This window comes from Phascolarctos cinereus, unplaced genomic scaffold (genome assembly GCF_003287225.1).
Source record: "Phascolarctos cinereus isolate Bilbo 61053 unplaced genomic scaffold, phaCin_HiC Scaffold_9;HRSCAF=440, whole genome shotgun sequence".
NCBI lineage: Eukaryota > Metazoa > Chordata > Mammalia > Diprotodontia > Phascolarctidae > Phascolarctos > Phascolarctos cinereus.
Window position 1 is genome coordinate 106,339,948 of NW_027556402.1, and position 19,202 is coordinate 106,359,149.

General features: G+C 34.2%; 1 protein-coding gene across 4 annotated transcripts in view; it reads left to right on the forward strand.

Annotated features, from left to right (window-relative positions):
• The window catches only part of LRBA (LPS responsive beige-like anchor protein), a 760,465-nt gene that overhangs the window by 273,868 nt on the left and 467,395 nt on the right, over positions 1-19,202 (forward strand). Inside the window, exon 1 of one of the 4 annotated variants that reach the window (XM_020994030.2) lies at positions 3,568-3,588. The exons of the other annotated variants lie outside the window; for them this stretch is intronic. Coding sequence (XP_020849689.1) covers positions 3,583-3,588 — 6 coding nt within the window. The 5' untranslated portion in view covers positions 3,568-3,582. Of the gene's footprint in view, positions 1-3,567; positions 3,589-19,202 lie in introns of those variants that run through there. 4 annotated transcript variants of the gene reach the window in all.

Sequence of the window (19,202 nt, forward strand, 5' to 3'; positions counted from 1 at the left end):
GGAGTGCTTCAGTATGGATTATTTCAATTAGTACTACAGTGACTGCTAATTGAATGAGGCATTAAAATACTTTTCATTCAATTATGCTTCCAAAAATTTAAAAAAAAACTTTAAATTAAGATAGCTAAGGATAAACATTATTTCTGTATCACTTAGAACTTGTACTTCATTTTAAAAGGAAACAAGTGGAAGATACTGTTTAACACTACTATAAACAATTGGGGATAATCCCATGCCCTGGAGTATATACATTTCATTGGCATTAAGTATCAAAGATTGGGCTGCTATATTGTTGTAAGCCTCAAGATTATGTTCTGATTTCAGTCAAGGCTCTTCTATCCTATTTCCTCAGCACAAGCAGGACCTGGGTCACTAGATTCTGAGTACCTTTTTAGATTTAACACATATACACGCAAGGTTTGACTGGCACAAGTGTAACCCTTGATTTCCTATTAGCGTACTAGCCCAGATGCACTTCTGATGATATAATTATATTCCCAACAAAAATTCATAATTTATCTTGTTGACTTTAGCATCATTAAGATTCTAATCTCCTTTCCAATTTTGCATGACTCATAAGGATTGCTAATTGTTGTATAAATTAAATAATATCTTCTGTATTCTGTACTCATCTGTCTTCTGTATCCAGTGACTTAGCTCTGTCCCTCATGTCTGGAACATACTCTCTCCTTTCTTCCATCTCTTGGAATACCTAATTTCCTTCAAGACTTGACTTAAGTGCCATCTTCCAAAAGACAACTTTCCTGATTTTTCCAGCTCCTCCTGTACCCCTCCCAAAACTACCTAGTATTCATTTTGCCAATACATGTATATAAATTGTCCCTCCCATTAAACTATACGCTACCTGAGGGCAGGGTCTGTTTCACTTTTGTATCCTCACTGCTTTAATGCAGTGCTTTATAATTATAGATATTTAACAAATGCTTGTTGATTTCTGAATGAAATTAGAAGTAAAACGGATACATATATATTTAGCAGAACAGGAAAAGAGTATTTTATATGAAATATTTTTTTGCTTCTGTTACTTGCTTTTAAAATGGAAAAATATATACTAAATTCAATATATTACTTTCACAACTATCAGGTTAGTCTGTGCTTCCTTCTCAATTTCTGTTACTTTCTGTGCAGTTTAAAAAAAAAAGTTACACCCCCCCACATTTTTATGTCACTAATGGTAATTGCCCTATCATCTCTATGACTTACCCCTCCGCTGTTGTTCAGTTGTTTAGTCATGTCTAAAGTTTTTGTGAGCCCATGGACTATTATAACATGCCAGGCCTTTTTATCCTCCCCTGTCTCCCCAAATCTGTCTAAGCACATGTTTGTTGTTTGATACTATCCATCCACCTCATCCTCTGCCATCTGCTTTTTCTTTTGCCTTCATTATTTCCCAACATCAGGGTCTTTTCCAGTGAGTCTTGTATTTTCATTATATGGCCAAAGCATGTAACCTTAGCTTCAGTATTTGACCTTTCAGTGAATGGCCTTAATCACTTTCCTTAAGTATTGGCTGATTTGATCTCCTTGCTGTCCAAGGGACTCTCAAAAGCCTTCTCTAGCATCCCAATTCTACAGCATCAGTTCTGTGGCACTCAACTTTCCTTACAACCCTACTCTCACAGCCATACACTGGTATTAGAAAAATCATAACTTTGCCTGTGTGGACCTTTGTTGGCAAGGTGATGTCTCTGCTTTTTAGTAAGCTGTCCAGATTTGCCATAGCTTTCCTTCCAAGGAGCAAGTGTCTTTTAATTTCATGGCTGTAGTCACTGTCTGCAGTGACCTTTGAGCCCAAGAATGTAAAATCTGACACTGCTTCCATTTCTTCTTTCTTTGTTTGACAGGAAGTAATAGGACCAATTGCCAATATTTTAGATTTTTTTAATGTTAAGCTTCAAGTCAGCTTTTACAGCCTCCTCATCAAGAAAGAGGCTTCTTAGTTCCTATTCATTTTCTGCTATCAGAGTGGTATCATTTGCATATTTGAGATTGTTGATTTTTCTGTCAGTGATCTTAATTCTGGTTTTTGATTCATCCAACCTAGCATTTTGCATATAAGTGCTCTGTGTACAAATTAAATAAATAAGGTAACAATATGGAGCCTTGTTGTATTCCTTTTCCAATCTTAAACCAATCAGTTGTTCTCCATGTTCAGTTCCAACTGTTGCTTCTTGGCCTACATACATGTTCCTTAGGAGACAAGTAAGATGATCTGGTACTCCCATCTCTTTGAGGACTTGCTACATTTTGTTATGATCCATAGTTATATGCTTTAATGTAGTCAATGAAGCAGAAGTAGATGTTTTTCTGGAACTCCCTTGCTTTCTGTGTATTCAGGGAATGTTGGCAGTTTGGTCTGTAGTTCCTCTGCCTCTTTGAAAATCAGCCTGCTCTTCTGGCAGTTCTTGGTTCACATTTATACCCACCCTGCCAATTGAAAGCCAAGAGAAAGGGGAAAGATAAACAAACATGTAACAAATCAAGCAAAAGGAATTCTCAGAATTGCTATGTCTACTTCCTGTACCTTGAGTTCTTTATTTCTCTATCAAGAAATAAATAACAAAATGGGTAACATGCCTTTATCATAGATCTTCTGGTCACATGGTTGCTGAATCCTTTGATAAGAATTCTTAGGTAATGCAAAGTTCCTTCCCCCCCCCCATGTGGTCCTTGTATAAATTGTTGTCATGATTCTGCTCACTGACTTCTGTTTTAATGTATTTCCACCTAAGACTATGTGTTTTAAGCCTGTCTTTGTTTTCATTAAGAGTGAAGTCTATTTGATGTCTGCTCCCCTCACCTCTTCCTCCATGTTTGTTTGCTTCTCATATGCTCCACTTCTGAGAAATAGGGTTTTCCGTATCCTTCATCTCTTTTTCATTAGTATACCCTCTTTACCTTCCCTTCTCTTTCTCCCTTGAAACCCTCAGAACAGAAATAATCCAATATAATAATCTATATTTTATTGTTCTACTCAGCATCCTTTGAAGACATTAACGTTCTGAAGGAACACTTGTTTCTCTCCCATTAGAGTGGTAACATTATGTCATCATATACACTCTTCTGAACTGCCCAAGTAAAGATACGCTTTTTGACATCATGCATATATCAGTAGAGGACTTTGCCCATCTACCTGTCAACTCTCACTCTCATGAACTTAATGCTGGAAGTACTGAATCATAATATCTGTAATACATAGTTCAAATAAAGAAATACTATTCTCATTAACATAATTTAAAGAGCTATATAAAGTAGATAGTATAATTGCTAATAAAGTGACAAAAATGTCCATACCATTGTAGTATTCACACCAAGGAGGTCAAATGCAGAAAGAAATGATTCATGTGTACTGAAATATTCATAATTCTTTTTGGAATATCAAAGAAATGGAAATGTAGTTGATACCTTTCTAATTGGGGAATAGCTGAATAAATTATGGTGCATGAATTTAATTAATATTATTTTCTTATAAGAAATGGCAGTTGGACAAACAGCAACAAGAAACTATTGAACCTGAATGTTGAAAACTGAAATGAACAAGGTTGGCCCCATAGGAGCAATATGAAGGTACTGCTGCCACCTAGTACTTCCTTTGGATGTTAGAATATGTAGGTGTGTAACATTGTACATAAAATTAACCTCTTTCATTGTGTTGATTGGTTTTGCTGATTTCCTCCCCCTTCTTCAGGTCTTAAAATATTCTCTGTTTATAAGGGATTACTTTCTGGATAGGGCCAGGGAAAGAGAGATATAGAAAGAAATATAAATGATGTAAAACCAAAAATATTATTTTCAGAAATATATCACCTTGAGTAGTATTAGAAGGTAAAACTATTTTCCATTTTAAATTCATATGTATTGCACAGAAACTTCTAACCTTTATGTAAATTTAAAAATTGCAGGTAGTGATTTTTAAACACCATCACTTTTGTTCACAAACATGCTGTGACACTTTATTATAATCATCTTCTCAAAAAATTAGTGGCAGACAGTTCTGAATATTTTGAATCTCTTCATTTTAATAAAAATATGTTTACCAAAAGATGTTTTCCTCCATCTTCCTTACGTTAGTCTTAGATAATGATATAAAAGTATATTTATACTGTACTCACCTTTTTCCTATTGCCTTAAAAGTTTCTCCCACAGTGAATAATTTTAAAAACAATTTACAGAATTAAAAGTATTGTCATGTCATTTTACTCCAGAGTGGTTTTAGTGAGAAAAGCATGCGTTCCCTCAGATAGCCATCCTTCTTTTATCCATCATATTGTTTTGTTCTAATTTGGATCTCATGTACTCAATCCTACCCAGGCTAAGATTTCATTACTTTCATATTGTTTCCTTAATTCTGGAAGAATATACCTGCTTCCCCCCCCCCCCCCAGTTTTAGAGACTGTAGTTTCTTGGTAGGTCATATTTTGAGCATTGCAAGGATCTTAATTTACATATATTGGACTTACTTTTGCTTTGGAAGTGTCAGTGCCCATGACCTTTTGGTTAGAGAAAAAATCAATAAGAATACATTGTTGAGCCCTTTGATTCACTGCTGGTAGATATTAGGTAAAAAAAAAATTACTGTTCATTTCTGCCTGCCAGTACCATAGTAGGAGTAATCTCCTAGTTTTTTCCTTAGAGCTTCTGTGAATGTTACTGTTATAATAGATAAAAGCTGGGAACACAGATACATCCATTATAATCATTCTGTACCATATTGCAAAAAAGCACTGTTAATTTAATTTTGACCTTAAAAAACATTTTGTGTGAAACAGAAACAGTATCTTTTATAGAGTAAAATAAAGGTTTTTGAAGCATGGGTTGGATATGTAGTGTTGGTTTTTTATGTCCTGCTTGAGAGTAGGGCTTTGAAAATAATGTTTAAAGCCTGAAGAATAGAAATTGGATGTGGGAGATCTTAGATCACTCTGTAACTTTAAAGAGTAAGCTGAAATCCATGCAATTGATAGCTCTTTATCCTATAGTGATTTGGCAAAAATATTTACTGAATTTGCTTAAATTGGATCAAGTTTGAATAATATAGAAAACCTAGACACTTGACTATTCTTCATTGTTGATTTCTACTCAAGATACTAAGCTCTTTCTTCCTCCCTTAAAGAAAAGCCTTAATTTAAAAAATTCAGTTTATCACATAAAATAAAAGGACTTTTATTTTTGTTGGGACATTTTTGTTAGGATGATGATTTTAAAAACTCCTTTAACTGAGTTTAGATGAAAGCTTATGAGAAAAATCTTTCTATAATATTTAGTGGAATTCCCTCATTTTAAGGTTAAAATGATTGTAACTTAACTTCACATGTAATATCTCTTCTGAAATACAAGGCATCCTGTTGCTTCACCAGCGCACTAGGACTTCAAAAACACAACCATTTAAGGGGAATTTGGTGGAATGGGGAACACACCCCGTGGCTTGGCAGTCTAGTCAGAAGGATGATACCATGCTGACTCTATAACTAGATCTTTGAACAATATTCTCATGGGTGGTAAATGCAAAACAAAGTAATATCAACTGGCACTTAATTCTGTTAAGTTTCCTGCTGATTGGGCTATGCAGTGAAATGGAACTCTTCCTGACAGGAAGTCAGCCTAGGAGTGTGGAGACCTCTGAAAATAAAGTGGGCTTTAATTTGGCACCCTGCTGCTTTACAACTACTCTGTTTAACTTGGAACTATGAAAAAGGTTTAGCAAATGGGAGGGATACAGGACACTGGAATGTTCAGCGAATGCAAACATTTCTTTTTGGCTTTACAGTAATTGCAACTGGAGGAATCTGTATACATATCCCTGTTGATTTTTCTTGACTTTTTCTGTTGCATTTTTTTTAGACATTGCATTGAATCAATCATCTACACTCAGAAAATCATAGATAGGCTAGGAGGAAATTGTAAGGTGTGGAAAGTATATGGGATTTTTTGGTGAGGCTTAGTAAAATTAAAAGGTAATGGATAGAAGATGATGCTGTTGTCTTAGGGCAAAATGTTTAGGATCACAGCGTATTAGAATAGGGAGAGTGATTATTTTTTATTACAGTAATGCAATTCAGTGAAAGGAACAAAGAAGTCAGAGGACATTCATTCAGATCTTGGCTCTGCAAACTTGGCAAAGTTAGTATTAACCTGTCTTCTGAGTGTCAGTTTCTTTCTATTAAGGACTTTTAAAAGTTGTAAGCCTTTAATTGATTGATTGAATCAGTAGAACTGTTTTCATCTGATAATATCAAGGTATAGAGCGGTTGTTATCAAGGTATACTTTAAATAGGGTGCTTAATTCAAGACCCCTTCCCCCCCACTCATATGTTCTATAGTAAGCTCTTTTTGTTTATAATCTCTACTCATTTTAGTAGAAAGTGGCTAGTTTGTTATGTTGTAAAAAGCATTGCTTTTGGAGTCAGAGGCTATTGGGTGAATTCTGATTCTGCTAGTACCTCTGTGACCTTGGAATGTTTCTCCCTCTGTAGAACTCAGTTTTTTCATGTGTAAATTGAGGGAGTTGGACTAAGTGATCTGTAACAGCAAGGTCAGATCTAAAACCTGTACCTTAGTATTTATTATGAGAAATGAAATATTTCATTCATTGAAGTTTAAAACTCTTTGGTTTTCAAAGCCTTCTTATTGCTGGTTTATTATTTTATACATACACACATGCAGGGGTGTGTGTGTGTGTGTGTGTGTGTGTGTGTGTGTGTGTTCCTATTATTTTTATTTTATTGTAAATTTGACTAGGACTAGTTACTCATTTGTTCCCTTCAGTATCTGCTATGGAACAGTATATTTACGTGTAATGTGTACTCAGATGTTGACTGATGGCTGTACTTAAATGCTGATTGGAGATATAACTCATTATGTATTCCATTTCCCGATATTATAAGGGAGTATAAAAGTTTTTGACTTTACAGTTTCATCTTACAGTTAGCATTTGATAAATTAAGATCAATAGCATTGCTATTTTGACAGTTTTTCTGGGAATATTTATTTTAAAAATGTAAGCAATATCACCAAATATAGGAGAAAAAACTTTTTGTAGCTTCTCTATTATTACCTTCCTTAAAGGCTCAACTTAAGTGGCATCTTCTGAGACCTATCCTCTTTACACTAGTTACTGCTTTCCCCCATTAAACAACTTTGTATTTACTTTTTATGTATTTTGTTTTTTCTCATCTGTGTTCATGTTGCTTTTCCTTAACAAAATTTGGAATTTTTTTGAGGGAAGGAGCTGTTTCAAGTGTTCTGTGTTATTTTTTTTTTTCCTTTGGGTCTCTAGGAGCTAGCAGAGCACCTGCAGAGATTCTTAATAAATGCTTGTTGAGTCAGTATGTGCTATTTATAGAGAAAGACATATCCATGTAAATTATATCTTCTTTATCTGAAGACTTATAAGTGTGTCCAGTAGGATTATATTAGCATATGATCTTCTAAAGTTGACGTGCATGAGGGAGAAGGTTGTAAATCGATTAATGCAAATTTATTTGTGAAGGTGAGAAAGGGTGGATAGTCAAATAGGAATTAGAGAGCAGGATAAATGGAAAAGTTTTTGGCAGTTTTATACTGCTTGCCAGGCAAGTTGTGTCTGCTATGATGGTTATTTGATATCTTATTTAACATTGGCCAGTACCATTATTACTTCTCTGGGTGTTAGAAATGTGTGGGATTAGCTGCCATCACTAGTTCAGCTACATAACTCTTAGTACATTATGATCTTCCTGGCCTTATAGGTTAGCATTATGCCCTTTGCAAAGCAAAATAAATTCCTAAAACTCAAAGTAAAAAACCAGGATAGCTCTTAGAGAGTTGATGATATCAGGTTATCATATTAACATTCCCAGAGATGTAGATTTTCTTTAAAAAAGTTAACAATTTAAATTCTTGACATAATGTGCAATTACTTGATGTTTTTTTTTCTTTTTTGAAGTGATTTGATAACATTGTGGCTGTCATTATTAAGGATAACGATATTTCTCACATTTATAATACTTATTGTTTTACAAAATGATTTCCTTAACAATCCTTTGACATATAGGATATAAATATTTTTACATTCATTTTCAGAGAAGAAAGTTGAGGGTTGGAGAAGGCAGGTGATTTTCCAAACATCCCCAAGCTGGTCTTTGGCAGATCTAAGACTCAAACATATTTTCCAACTTAGAGATTGGTGCTTTTAGGTTTTCTGCAAAATATGCTGGATTTGTAGTCAGAAGACTTGAGTTCAGATTCTCTTTCTGGCACTTATGACCTTTGTGACCTCAGACAAATTAAGGGATAGGACTAGACAGTTGATCTTGAGGCTCTTTCTGTAGAACTCAAGCTGTTCAACCCCATATACCTTCAAGCTCTAAAGATTTGAAGTACCTTTTATTTTATTTCTACAGGTGAGATTCTATTTCTGACTTTAATGAAAATTATAATTTAGTGTGCTAGTTGAGTAGCTTGTGCAGAGCATAGCTCTGCATAATATTGGAGGAAATAGATAAAGTGTTTGCACTTGAGCATCGTATTATCTATGTTTGCTAACTTGATATTGTTATCAGTACATTTATGTAAGTTGTGTTCTGCTTGAGTTATTAGTTTCTTCCCTTCTTGATAAATAAATTGTCAATGTCGAGTTATGGCAGAAACCCTAACAGAGAAAGTCTTTTGCTAGATTTACCTCATTCTGGCCTACCTCCTCCAAATGTGTTCCTCTCACCTGAGAACTTTGTTACAATTTTGGCAATAGTTGTTTAGACAAACAAGACTCGGCAGACCTATTTGATTAATGTGATGCTTATCGATTTGCATGTGAGTATATAAGCCATCTATATATTCATCTTAAATCATATCTACTCTTAAAAGTAGGAATTATGATCTTTGCAGTGCAGTAATTAAATATGATAGTGAATTTATAAGATGTTGATATCTTAAGTTTTCTGTAAGTGGAGCTTTAAAAAGAGATAATAGCAACAACATATTAACCATTTTGTTAAGTGGCTAGAATTTTTACTATTTATATGTATATGTGTATAAATATATTTATATTCATACTATTTATATTTACTGTTTTATATTTATATACTTTTATATGACAATCACCTATCACAATTTAAAGCTTAAATTATTTGTAAAGGGACAAATTATAATTATTCAGAACTATGAGAACAAAGTGCTGTTATCAGGAGTCTACTCTATGTAAGATGTTTTTCTGCTTCAAGGAGACAAAAATGAAGCTTGTACTCAAAGAGCTTGCATTCACAAAGGAAGTTGCAAAATTTTGTTTTAGAGGTAGCTTGATACTTCTTAGTAAGAAGTTGTTTGATGTCTAATTTGTGTTCCCCACTTTCATAGTGATGTAATCATGCATCTTTCCGTCACAGAGCCTATAAAAATAGATCTGTAAACACATGTGTTTTTGTTTGCTTACATTCCTCTGATATTTTTGGTGACATTACAACTTCTGGATCTGGTGATGAATACTTGACTTCAGACATCTTTTTTGAGTGGCTGCAGACTCTTCTCTTCACTGGAAGCATCAGGAAGCCTTGTATCATTGGTCAAAAATTCCAATTGCTATTATTACCCATTGAGATGTTGCATTTGAATGTAATAAATTGTGCTAGGCAGTGAGTATATGGTTGATTGGGATTTGGGGAGTGGGGTGAGTAGCTGGAGGGATATAAAAGAACTGGAAATTTTAAAATAATCTGTTATGTTATTCTAAAGATTAGTTGTGATCATGTGTCAGAAGCTTCCTCTCTCAATCTGTCCTTGGCCTTTTTGAAAACCGGAATTAGCTCTTATAAGCACTTGAAAAGAGCATTTTCCTGTGCTTATTCTATTTCATTCTTATATCTGGTTAAGTGATGTAAAATTTTGAATAATGAAATAAAATTCCCAAATCACTTATTGTACCTGTCTGAAGTTTAGTTTCCTTAATTTTTAAATGACATTTGTGAACTAAAAGATTTCTTAAGGGTGTTATAATTCTGATATTCTCTCATTCTATGAAATTTTTGTTGCAATTTTAACTTTAGGCAATCGCTTCATAAGAACATAGTATCAGTTTACTGCATTCACTGTTGAGAGTGGAAGACCCCAAATGGTTAAACAGCAGGGGAGTCTTCTGCTTTTAGTTAAAAACTGCTGTTTTCTGTATGGCTTATTTACTACATGTTTAATTCTTAATGTAGTGTGCTGTGGGATTGAGCATGCAAGTCAGCAGAAGGAGTTCTGTTTTTTACATCTAGAGCTATTACTTGCTGTACAATAATAAAGGCACTATTTTATTGGGTTAGTTGTAATTAACTTCAGCACTAGGAATTCATATAAATCATTCCTAATCTGTTTTCTTTAGATTTTCATTCTTTTTACCCATTTAACATAGTTGCTTTCTGTTGTCTTTTTACATAAGAGCTGAGATTGTAATTGCTTTTTGGAATTAGATTGTCAGAAGTGAATGTATATGTGGATCCCAGAATTGATTAAGGTGAACTAATGAATTTTATATAACACTTTATAAAGATTTGTTACTATAATAAATATCTTACAAGGGTGAATTTTTTTTTGTTATGAACCTAAAAAGCAACAGTATTAGAACATTTATTATAGCTTTTCCCTCTCAACTGTAAAAATACCTAGTTCATCAAACAGTTAAAATGGTAACAGTTTTCATTTTAAAGGTATTTATAGTTTTTGTTTTTCAGAAATCTAGGCAGTTCAAAGTTGGATGTAGGAATTTTTTGAGCTAAATTTGAAAAATTTCTTGGCAGTTAATTATTTCTTAAGATCCTTTATCTTAAACTTTTTTTTTTAGCATCAACACTTGCAGCTTTTTTTTTTAAATCACTTTGGTATTTTCCATCACACACTGCTTAATATCTTCTGCAGTGAGTAATATTTTAGTATAACTTTTACCTATTCATATTTTCTTACATATTTGTTTTTTGAGTGGAAATAAGTATGGCTAGAAATATTTAGAAGATAAAGCATGAGTAAATCTTGAATGAAGTGTGCATACAGGTACTTACCTGATAATAAAGAATATTTGTAACTTAAATATTATGAAAAGTATTTTAGTCTTATAAAAAGGTTTTAATCTGAAAAGTTATTTTCAAGCAGTTTACAGAAAATAGATGTTAAATTTGAAATCTATGTTTAATGTCTGACATCTGTTTAAATTTTGACTTATTAACTGATATGTTAGTTTCTTTTATGTGTGACTGGAGAGAACATGTGAGGTTAGACGGAGAAGGAAAGGAAGACACAAGTGAATGTGTCTCTCCTCAAATTTAAAAGCAGTAGGTTTTTTTTTTTAATAAAAGTAATTTCAGTGTACTTAATTATGTTAGGGCCTTAAAAATTTTAGAGAAATAATTAGATGTTCTATATACTTCTAATGGAAATCTTTCAAGTGTCTTCTGAAATGTTCTTTAATGGATAGTTCTTGCTTTTTTTGTGGCAGACTTTGAGATTCCCTAAAGACTTGACTTTGGACCTCAGAGGGCAGCAGCTGCCATATGGCTGGTGGGCTGGAGTTGCTAGACAGACTGACCATGTACTAATAAGAGACAGTTATACAGTCTTGAGTGTTTAGCCTTGGTAGTAGCCTAATGATGATCATCTGTTGAGAGCTTGTAGCTCTTAAGGGTTAGAGAAACTTTTATCACCTTTATTGAAATCAGGGCCTCTACATTGATTAGTGAAAAAAATCTACTTCACTGAACTGATAGCAATTTAAAGGTTATTGGAAAGGATCATTGTAACTACAGGATATATATTTTTCCTGAAAATAATATTAAATGTATAGGGGTTTCATTTGGGAAATGAAACCTATAAATGTTTGTTGTAAATAAACATACATATACAATGTATATTCACTCAGAGAAAAATAAATTAGAAGTTCTATCCCACAAGGCAATATTTCTGGTGTAACTTTTCCTTGTAACTTTTCTAGTTGTAATTGTTTTCAGTATCACTAATCTCTGAATATGCATGTTTTAATTTTCTTAATCTAAAATGTGTTTATTTGCATAACATATTTATAGTGTATTTTCTGCATTGAATGTTATTTTATTAATCTTTCTATATGGATCACTACTGCTACATGTCTTTTTTTCCCCCTATGATATGATCCCCTATTTCACTTTCATCAAAGGAGTATTTGAAATAAATTTTTGATTATATTTCTTGATGGCCTTTATCCCTTGTAGAATTTACTAAAGCTTGTAGTAGATGTGTTGCAAAGGGAATGCTGATGTGACATCAAGTGAAAGCACTATTGAAATGTTCTTGATAGTTTAAGCACTTGAAGATTACTATAACTTGACTATCAACCAATTTGTATAGAATTTACCTTTAATCTAGATGTAAAATGTCTTTCTTAGTCCAAGGTTAATGTATTCTCTCCCCCATTCTGGTTCTTCTGGGTACTGTGTAGCATCTTCTCCAGCACTGTGAGCACTATTCCTCAGTCGTCTCATCATAAATGTTAGCACTTCAGCCATCTTTTTTTATATTCTTAGAGTGAAAGACAAATACAGCGCCTTTCAAGTTATTATGAGGGATAACTTTTCTTCATTGTCCTCCCAATTACTCATATTGCATTAAGAGTATGCCAAGTGAAGCTTTTAATGCCCCATTCCATGTCACAAAATAAAATTAGTTTGTGAGAGTAAGGGGCAGTTCCAGTCATGGTAGAAATGATGTATCTTTCAGGTCACTTTAATGACAGCTCTTGTCTTAGGATTTTTGTGCTTGTTGTGTTCCTGTTGGGCTGTTCAAAAAATATGTTGCAATTATGATGGAAAAGACTACTGAATTATTTTATTTTTGATTAGCCATGTGAAACTTAAAATTTGAACTGTGGTGATAGCTGTGGAAGTCCAGTGGAGAATGCAGATTCCAGAAGTGATTATGGAGTTAGAATCAATAAGACTTGGTAGCGGCCAGAGGACAGGATCACAGAATATGACAGTTGGACGAGACCTTAGTGGTCAAATACAATACATACATGAAAAAGGAACCCCCAGTGTTAACATAGTAGATAAGTAGTCATCTAGATTCTACTTGAAGCCTCCAAATTGGGGAGCTAGTGTCTTTCTAGGCATATATCTCCACTTTGGAACAGCTGCAATTGTTAAATATTTTCCTGACACCGAGACATAATTTGTGTCTCTGTGTGAAGGCTGCATGCAGAATCTCACTTTTGACACTTGTGTGATGATTAGCAAGTCTCCTAATCATTATGAGCCTTAGTCATATTTATAAGACTTAGAGGGGCAAAGACATAAGGATATAGTAGGGATTCATACATCAGCCTTTCTGTCTCTTGTCATTATAGCAAGTAACCTCAAAAAGGGAAGAATAAAAAAAGAAAGGAACCAGTAGCCAAAACGATAGCCTCATGTAAATTTACCCAGGAATGCCCAAGCATAAAGAGCAAACAAGAACTAAAGGTCCTAATTTAAGGGAGGAAATTTGACCACATACTTGCTGTGATGAAGCCTCTGATTGGCTCCTGTGAAGAACTGAAAGTATTTGGATGAAGATCAGATTGGAGAGAAACAAAGGGTTTTTGTCATTGGAATATATTAGAGAACAATGGAAAGAAGAAATAGCTGAGGAGTTTGGGAAACAGATCACACACTTGACATAGAGTCATGGAGGCCTTCCATTATCTAGGTATGTATGTTATCCAGATACCTGCTGGAGTTCTCTCTCTTCTAGCAAAACCGAATGAAATAAAATGAAATGGATGAATATCTATAAAAATATAAAATATTAAGACTAATAGTAGAAAATGTTATAATCTTAGGAAAATAAAATGAATAAGCCATATGTAACTGAACAACCAAAGAGGGGAGGAACCCCAGGACCAGGTGGATTTATAAGCAAATTCTATCAAACATCCTTTAGGATGATTAATTGCAACATTACATAAACTGTATGGAAAAAATCTGGAAAAGAAGGCACTCTGATAGATTCCTTTTGTTATGCAAATACTTCTTGATACCTGAAGGAGGGAGAAAAAAAGCAGGGGGGAAGCCTATAGACCAACTTCTGTAATATATATATGTATACATATCAACACAAAAATTTTAAATTAAATGTTAAAAAAAGAGGCTGAAGTAACACATCAGAAAGATTGCACATTATTACCAAAAAAGATTTGTGATTGGTTATTACCAAAAAAGATTGGTTTTATATTGGGACAACTATAGTTAGGCCTTCCACATCATGGGGTTGGGGCGTGGCACTCTTGAGATCTAGAAATTCTGAAGTTTTTTGGCCCTACCTTTGTAGAGAAGTCTGAATTTTTTTCCTTTTCTTTTATGAGGTGTTTATAGTACCTCATTGTAAAATTTGAGTTGATATTATATAATACTATGCATATATTTAAGCATTTCTGAGTATCTAACTTTTCCTGTGTTATCTGTTGGCCTTTGCATGTCATCTGCGACTTCCATAGAACTCCCCCAGAATTCCCATTTAATTTCTTATGCTGACCTATGAAATATCAAAACTGTGATGGGGAAAGTTGTGATATGGAGGGGATAACAATAAACATAAAGTAGTATGCTAATAAAGACAATCAAAATCACATGATTGTGTCAGTAGGTTCCAAAAATATTTTAGTTGTGAAACACAACCCTATTTTTGGTTAAAAAACACCATAGGAATAAATCAGAGGTTTTTGACCTTTCCTGTGTCATGGAACCCCTTGACAATCTGATGAAACCTTTGAATCATGTTTTTAAATGTATGAAATAAGATATATAGGATTACAAAGGAAACCAATTATGTCCAAGATTTAAAATAAAAAAAAAAAGAAAGAAAAGCCAAGTTCACAGATCTCAGATAAAGAATTCCTAGGATAAATAAATCTTTCTTTCATGTAGTAAATACTGGGTATCTAAAACATAGAGCCAGCCTCATATTTAATGGTAATGCATATGTAATTTGCATATGTAATATGTAAACTAGGGTCCATTGCAATAATATGTAATATGTAAATTAGAGGTCTTTCCAATAAGATCAGGTGTAAAGCAAAGATGTTTCTTATCACCCCTCTTATTTAACATAGTGCTAGAAGTATTTGTTAGCTATAGCAATAAGACAAGAAAAAGATCTCGAAAACTAAGCATAAGCAAAGGAGAAATAAAATTACGTTTTTTGCAGATAATTTTGTCTGTGTAGGAAAGGTGATCATTTGGAGATAGAAATGGCAAAACACTCCAGTATCTTTGCCAAGAAAACCCCACAGACAGTATTAAAATGCTAAAAGATATGGCATTGGAAGATGAAGTCAGAAGGTAATCCAAGGTAATCTTGGGGAAGAGTAGAGAACAACTACAAATAGTTCCAGAAAGAGTGAAACAGCTGGACCCAAACCAAAAGGACACTCAGCTGTGGATGTGTCTGGTACAAAAGGAAAGTTTGGTACTGTAAAGATCAGTGTTTATAGGGACCTGGAATAGAAGATCTATAACTCATTGGAAAAGACCTCTGATGCTGGGAAAGGTTAAAAGCAAAAGGAGAAGGGGATGGCAGAGGATGAGATGCATAGATAGCATCATTGAAACAACGAACCTCATATGAGTTTGGATAGAATTTGGGCAATAGTGGAGGAGGGAAGGGGCTGGTGTGCTATGATTCCATGGTGTCCTGAAGAGCTGGACATGACTGAATGATTGAACAACAACAGAGAACTCTAAAGAGTCGACTAAAAATGAACTGAAAAAAATTAGCAGGTTTCTGAACGGAGTGGGCTATAAAATCACTCTTATATATACACCATCAACTTTCCTATATATAGAAAACCCAGAAGTAGAAAGATACTTCATTCCGAATCACTATAGAATATATATGATTTTTTAGGATTTGACCTAACAATGTAATCAGTATAGCTACAAAAGATTGTCAATAATAGAGTAGATCATATAAGATAAAATGGATGTTTTGTTATGTGAATTTCAAAGTTTTACACAAAATCAGTGCTATTAAAATTAGAAGAGAAATAGTTTAACTAGGGGGAAAATCTTTTCAGCAGGTTTCTCTGGTAATGGTCTGATATTCAAGATAGATGAAGAATTGATTCAAACATATAAGAATGACAGCCATTCCCTAGTAGATAAACTATTACAATCACATAAAATGCTGCTAAGTTGTCGAAAAAGGAAAATGACATGTTGGAGGGGCTATGTGAAAACAGGTATATTAATGCATTTCTAGGGGAGCTTTAAATGAAATAATTTGGGATTAAGGCCCCAAAAGTCACTGTGCATATTCCTTGACTCACTGACATAGCTGCTAGACCCATACCCTAAAGATTTCAAAGGAACAAGAACAATACGTATTAAAAAAATTTTTTTGGAGCTCTTCTTAGCAGTAGCACAGAACTAGAAAGTAAGAATTAGTTAGGGTAATTATAAAATGGAGAATGGTTGGACAAATTATAGTAAATGAATGTAATGAATTATTATTGTAGTGTATGAAGTGATGGAAATAATACTTTCAGAGAAATTTTGGCAGACTTACATAGAGTGAATGTTAGCTACGTAATAACCCAACTAGTTTTTTATTTCAGAAATTTAAAAAGAATTAAGTCACTCATTTTCCTTACATTGAATTATATTATAAAGTAAAAATGAGCAGAACCAGTGAAAAATTTATTTAACAGAAACATTATAAAGAAAAAAGTTTTGAAAGACAACTTAAATCAAGTGTAATGACTAAGTATAAATCGACATTTGATATTGAATGCTACCCACATTGTGACAGGGGTTTGATGGATCCAGGGACAGAATGAGACAACTTTTTTGATATGGCAATTATGCATATTTCTTTTCCTTGACTGTCCTTATTTGGTGAAAGGATTGTGTTTTCCCCTTTTTGTTTGGCGCAGAAAGGTGCTAGTTAGTTGCTAAAATGAGGAAAGAAATAAAAGTGGATCTTTGAAACATCTTTAAAAATGTACAGAAGGGAATCAAAGTTAATTCAGTTGGAAACAGACAAGTGGGACAGCTTTTAAAGTAACACTATGAATTTATGCTTTAAAAAAAAAGTTGTTCAGTCATATCTATAACCCCACATGGAGTTTTCTTTGCAAAGATACTGGAGTAGTTTGCCATTTTATTCTCCAGTAGTTAAAGAGGTTAAGTGATTTGCCCAGGATCATATAGCTAGTAAGTATCTACAAGTGGATTTGAATTCAGGTCTTCCTGACTCCAGGCCCAGTGTTCTATCCATTGAGCCATTTATCTGTTTCCAAAATTAAGATGTCCTGTCGACATTTTAATATATCCCAAATTGAACTTATTTTCCCTTTAAACCTTACTAACTTGCCCATTGCAAGGGTAACAACATCTCCCTAGTCACTTAGACTAGCAGCATAAATATGTTAAACTCAGTCTCCCTTAACTGCCATATCCAATCAGCTGTCAAGTTCTGTGAGTTCTGCCTTTGTAACGTCTCTGGTGTATGACCTCTTCTCTCCCATGACACTGCCATTACCATAGTGCAGGCCCTCATCAACTTATGATTGGTAATTACAGTAGCTTGTTTAGTTGGTCTCCCTGCCTCATTCTTCCCCACTCCATTCACCTCTCAAATTGATCTTCCCAAAACTCACATCTTTACCATGTCTTTTCCTGCATTCCCTAGTGTGTGTCTCCTTCCCTCCTCCAATTTGTTAATCTCTAGTGACTCCCTAATGCCTCCAGGATCAAATATAAAATCCTCTGCTTGACTTTTAAAGACATTTATAACCTGTTCTCTTCTTCCAATCTTTTTATATTGTATTCCCTTCCATATACTCTGTGATCCAGTGATACTAGCTTCCTTTGCTGTTCTTGGAACAAGACACTCCATCTTCTAACTGAGCATTTTTTTACTGTCTGTGTTGAATATCTGCAATGATTTCCCTCCTCATCTTTGCCTCCCAGTTTTCTTGGCATTCTTCAAGGCTCTGCCAAGGTCTCTACTTCTGCAAGAAGGCTTTTCTATGCTTTCTTAATCTTAAACCTTCCCTCTGAGACTGCTCCCAACTTTTGTTGTCTATATCATTTGTATAAAACTGTAGTTTATGTGTTCCCCCCATCCCTCCATTAGGCTGTGAAGTCCTTGAGAACAAGGGTTAGGGCTTTCTTTGTATCCCGGCACTTAGTGCAATAATTGTCACATATTAGGATTAGTATTAATTATATACATAATATAATATTAATTATCAATAATTAATAAATACTAGTTGACTTTCTTTGGGGATAGAATTCTTAATCATAGGTTTTGGCTCTGTCATTTAGCAGCTATGTGATTGTGGCTATGTAATAACTTCTGTCAGTCTTTTTCATCATCTCTAATTTCTACCTCATAAGGATATTGTAAGGAAGATTCTTTGCAGAAACAGAGCAATGGGAGAGGGCAGTATGAGCACATAGGTCAGTGATGAAATAGCATCTTTTTTTTTGGAATGTAAAGTATATGAAAGGCATTAGCTTGAAAAGAGAAACTGCAGTCGGATTATACAGTACTTTGAATGACAGGACCAGGAGTTGATATTTTATTTTTTAGGTACGGGAAGCAACTAAGAATTTTGGAGCAGAGGAGTGATAAGATCAAAACGCAGAGGGAAATTGTCTTGGCAGCATTGTGAAGGATACACAAGAGGTTCTAGACTTACAGCTCAAGACAAAGTCATAGGCAGAACTTTGGAGAAAGACTCATGTTTTCGAAGTGAACAGTAGTTGAGGAGCCAGTAAAATAGAGAAAAGGAGTGGAGGAAAACCATGAGAAAAATTAATTAAAGGAAGGCATCAGGGAAGGGGGGGAGGGCTTTAAGCAATACTTTAAAATGTTACTGGGAGGTTAAAGAGAATGAGACTTGAAAATGGTCACCGGATTCAGTAATGAAGAGATCTTTGGGGAATTTGGAAAGCAAAACCTCAGCAGAACTACAGGGCCAGAAGGTAGTTAGTAAGTCGACAACAGGCATTTCTTAAGCTATTACTATGTGCTTGGCACATAATAAGTAAAATAAAGCCGTCTTTGCTTTCAAGGAACTCATATTCTAATCAAGGAAGAAAAGACCAAAGGTTGTTGAAGAGGAGGTCTATGGAGAAAAGGGTTGTCAGGGTCTGGATAATTAGTAGTACTGGAAATGAAATGAAGGAAATGAAGAATGGCAGGCTGGGGCCTTTCCC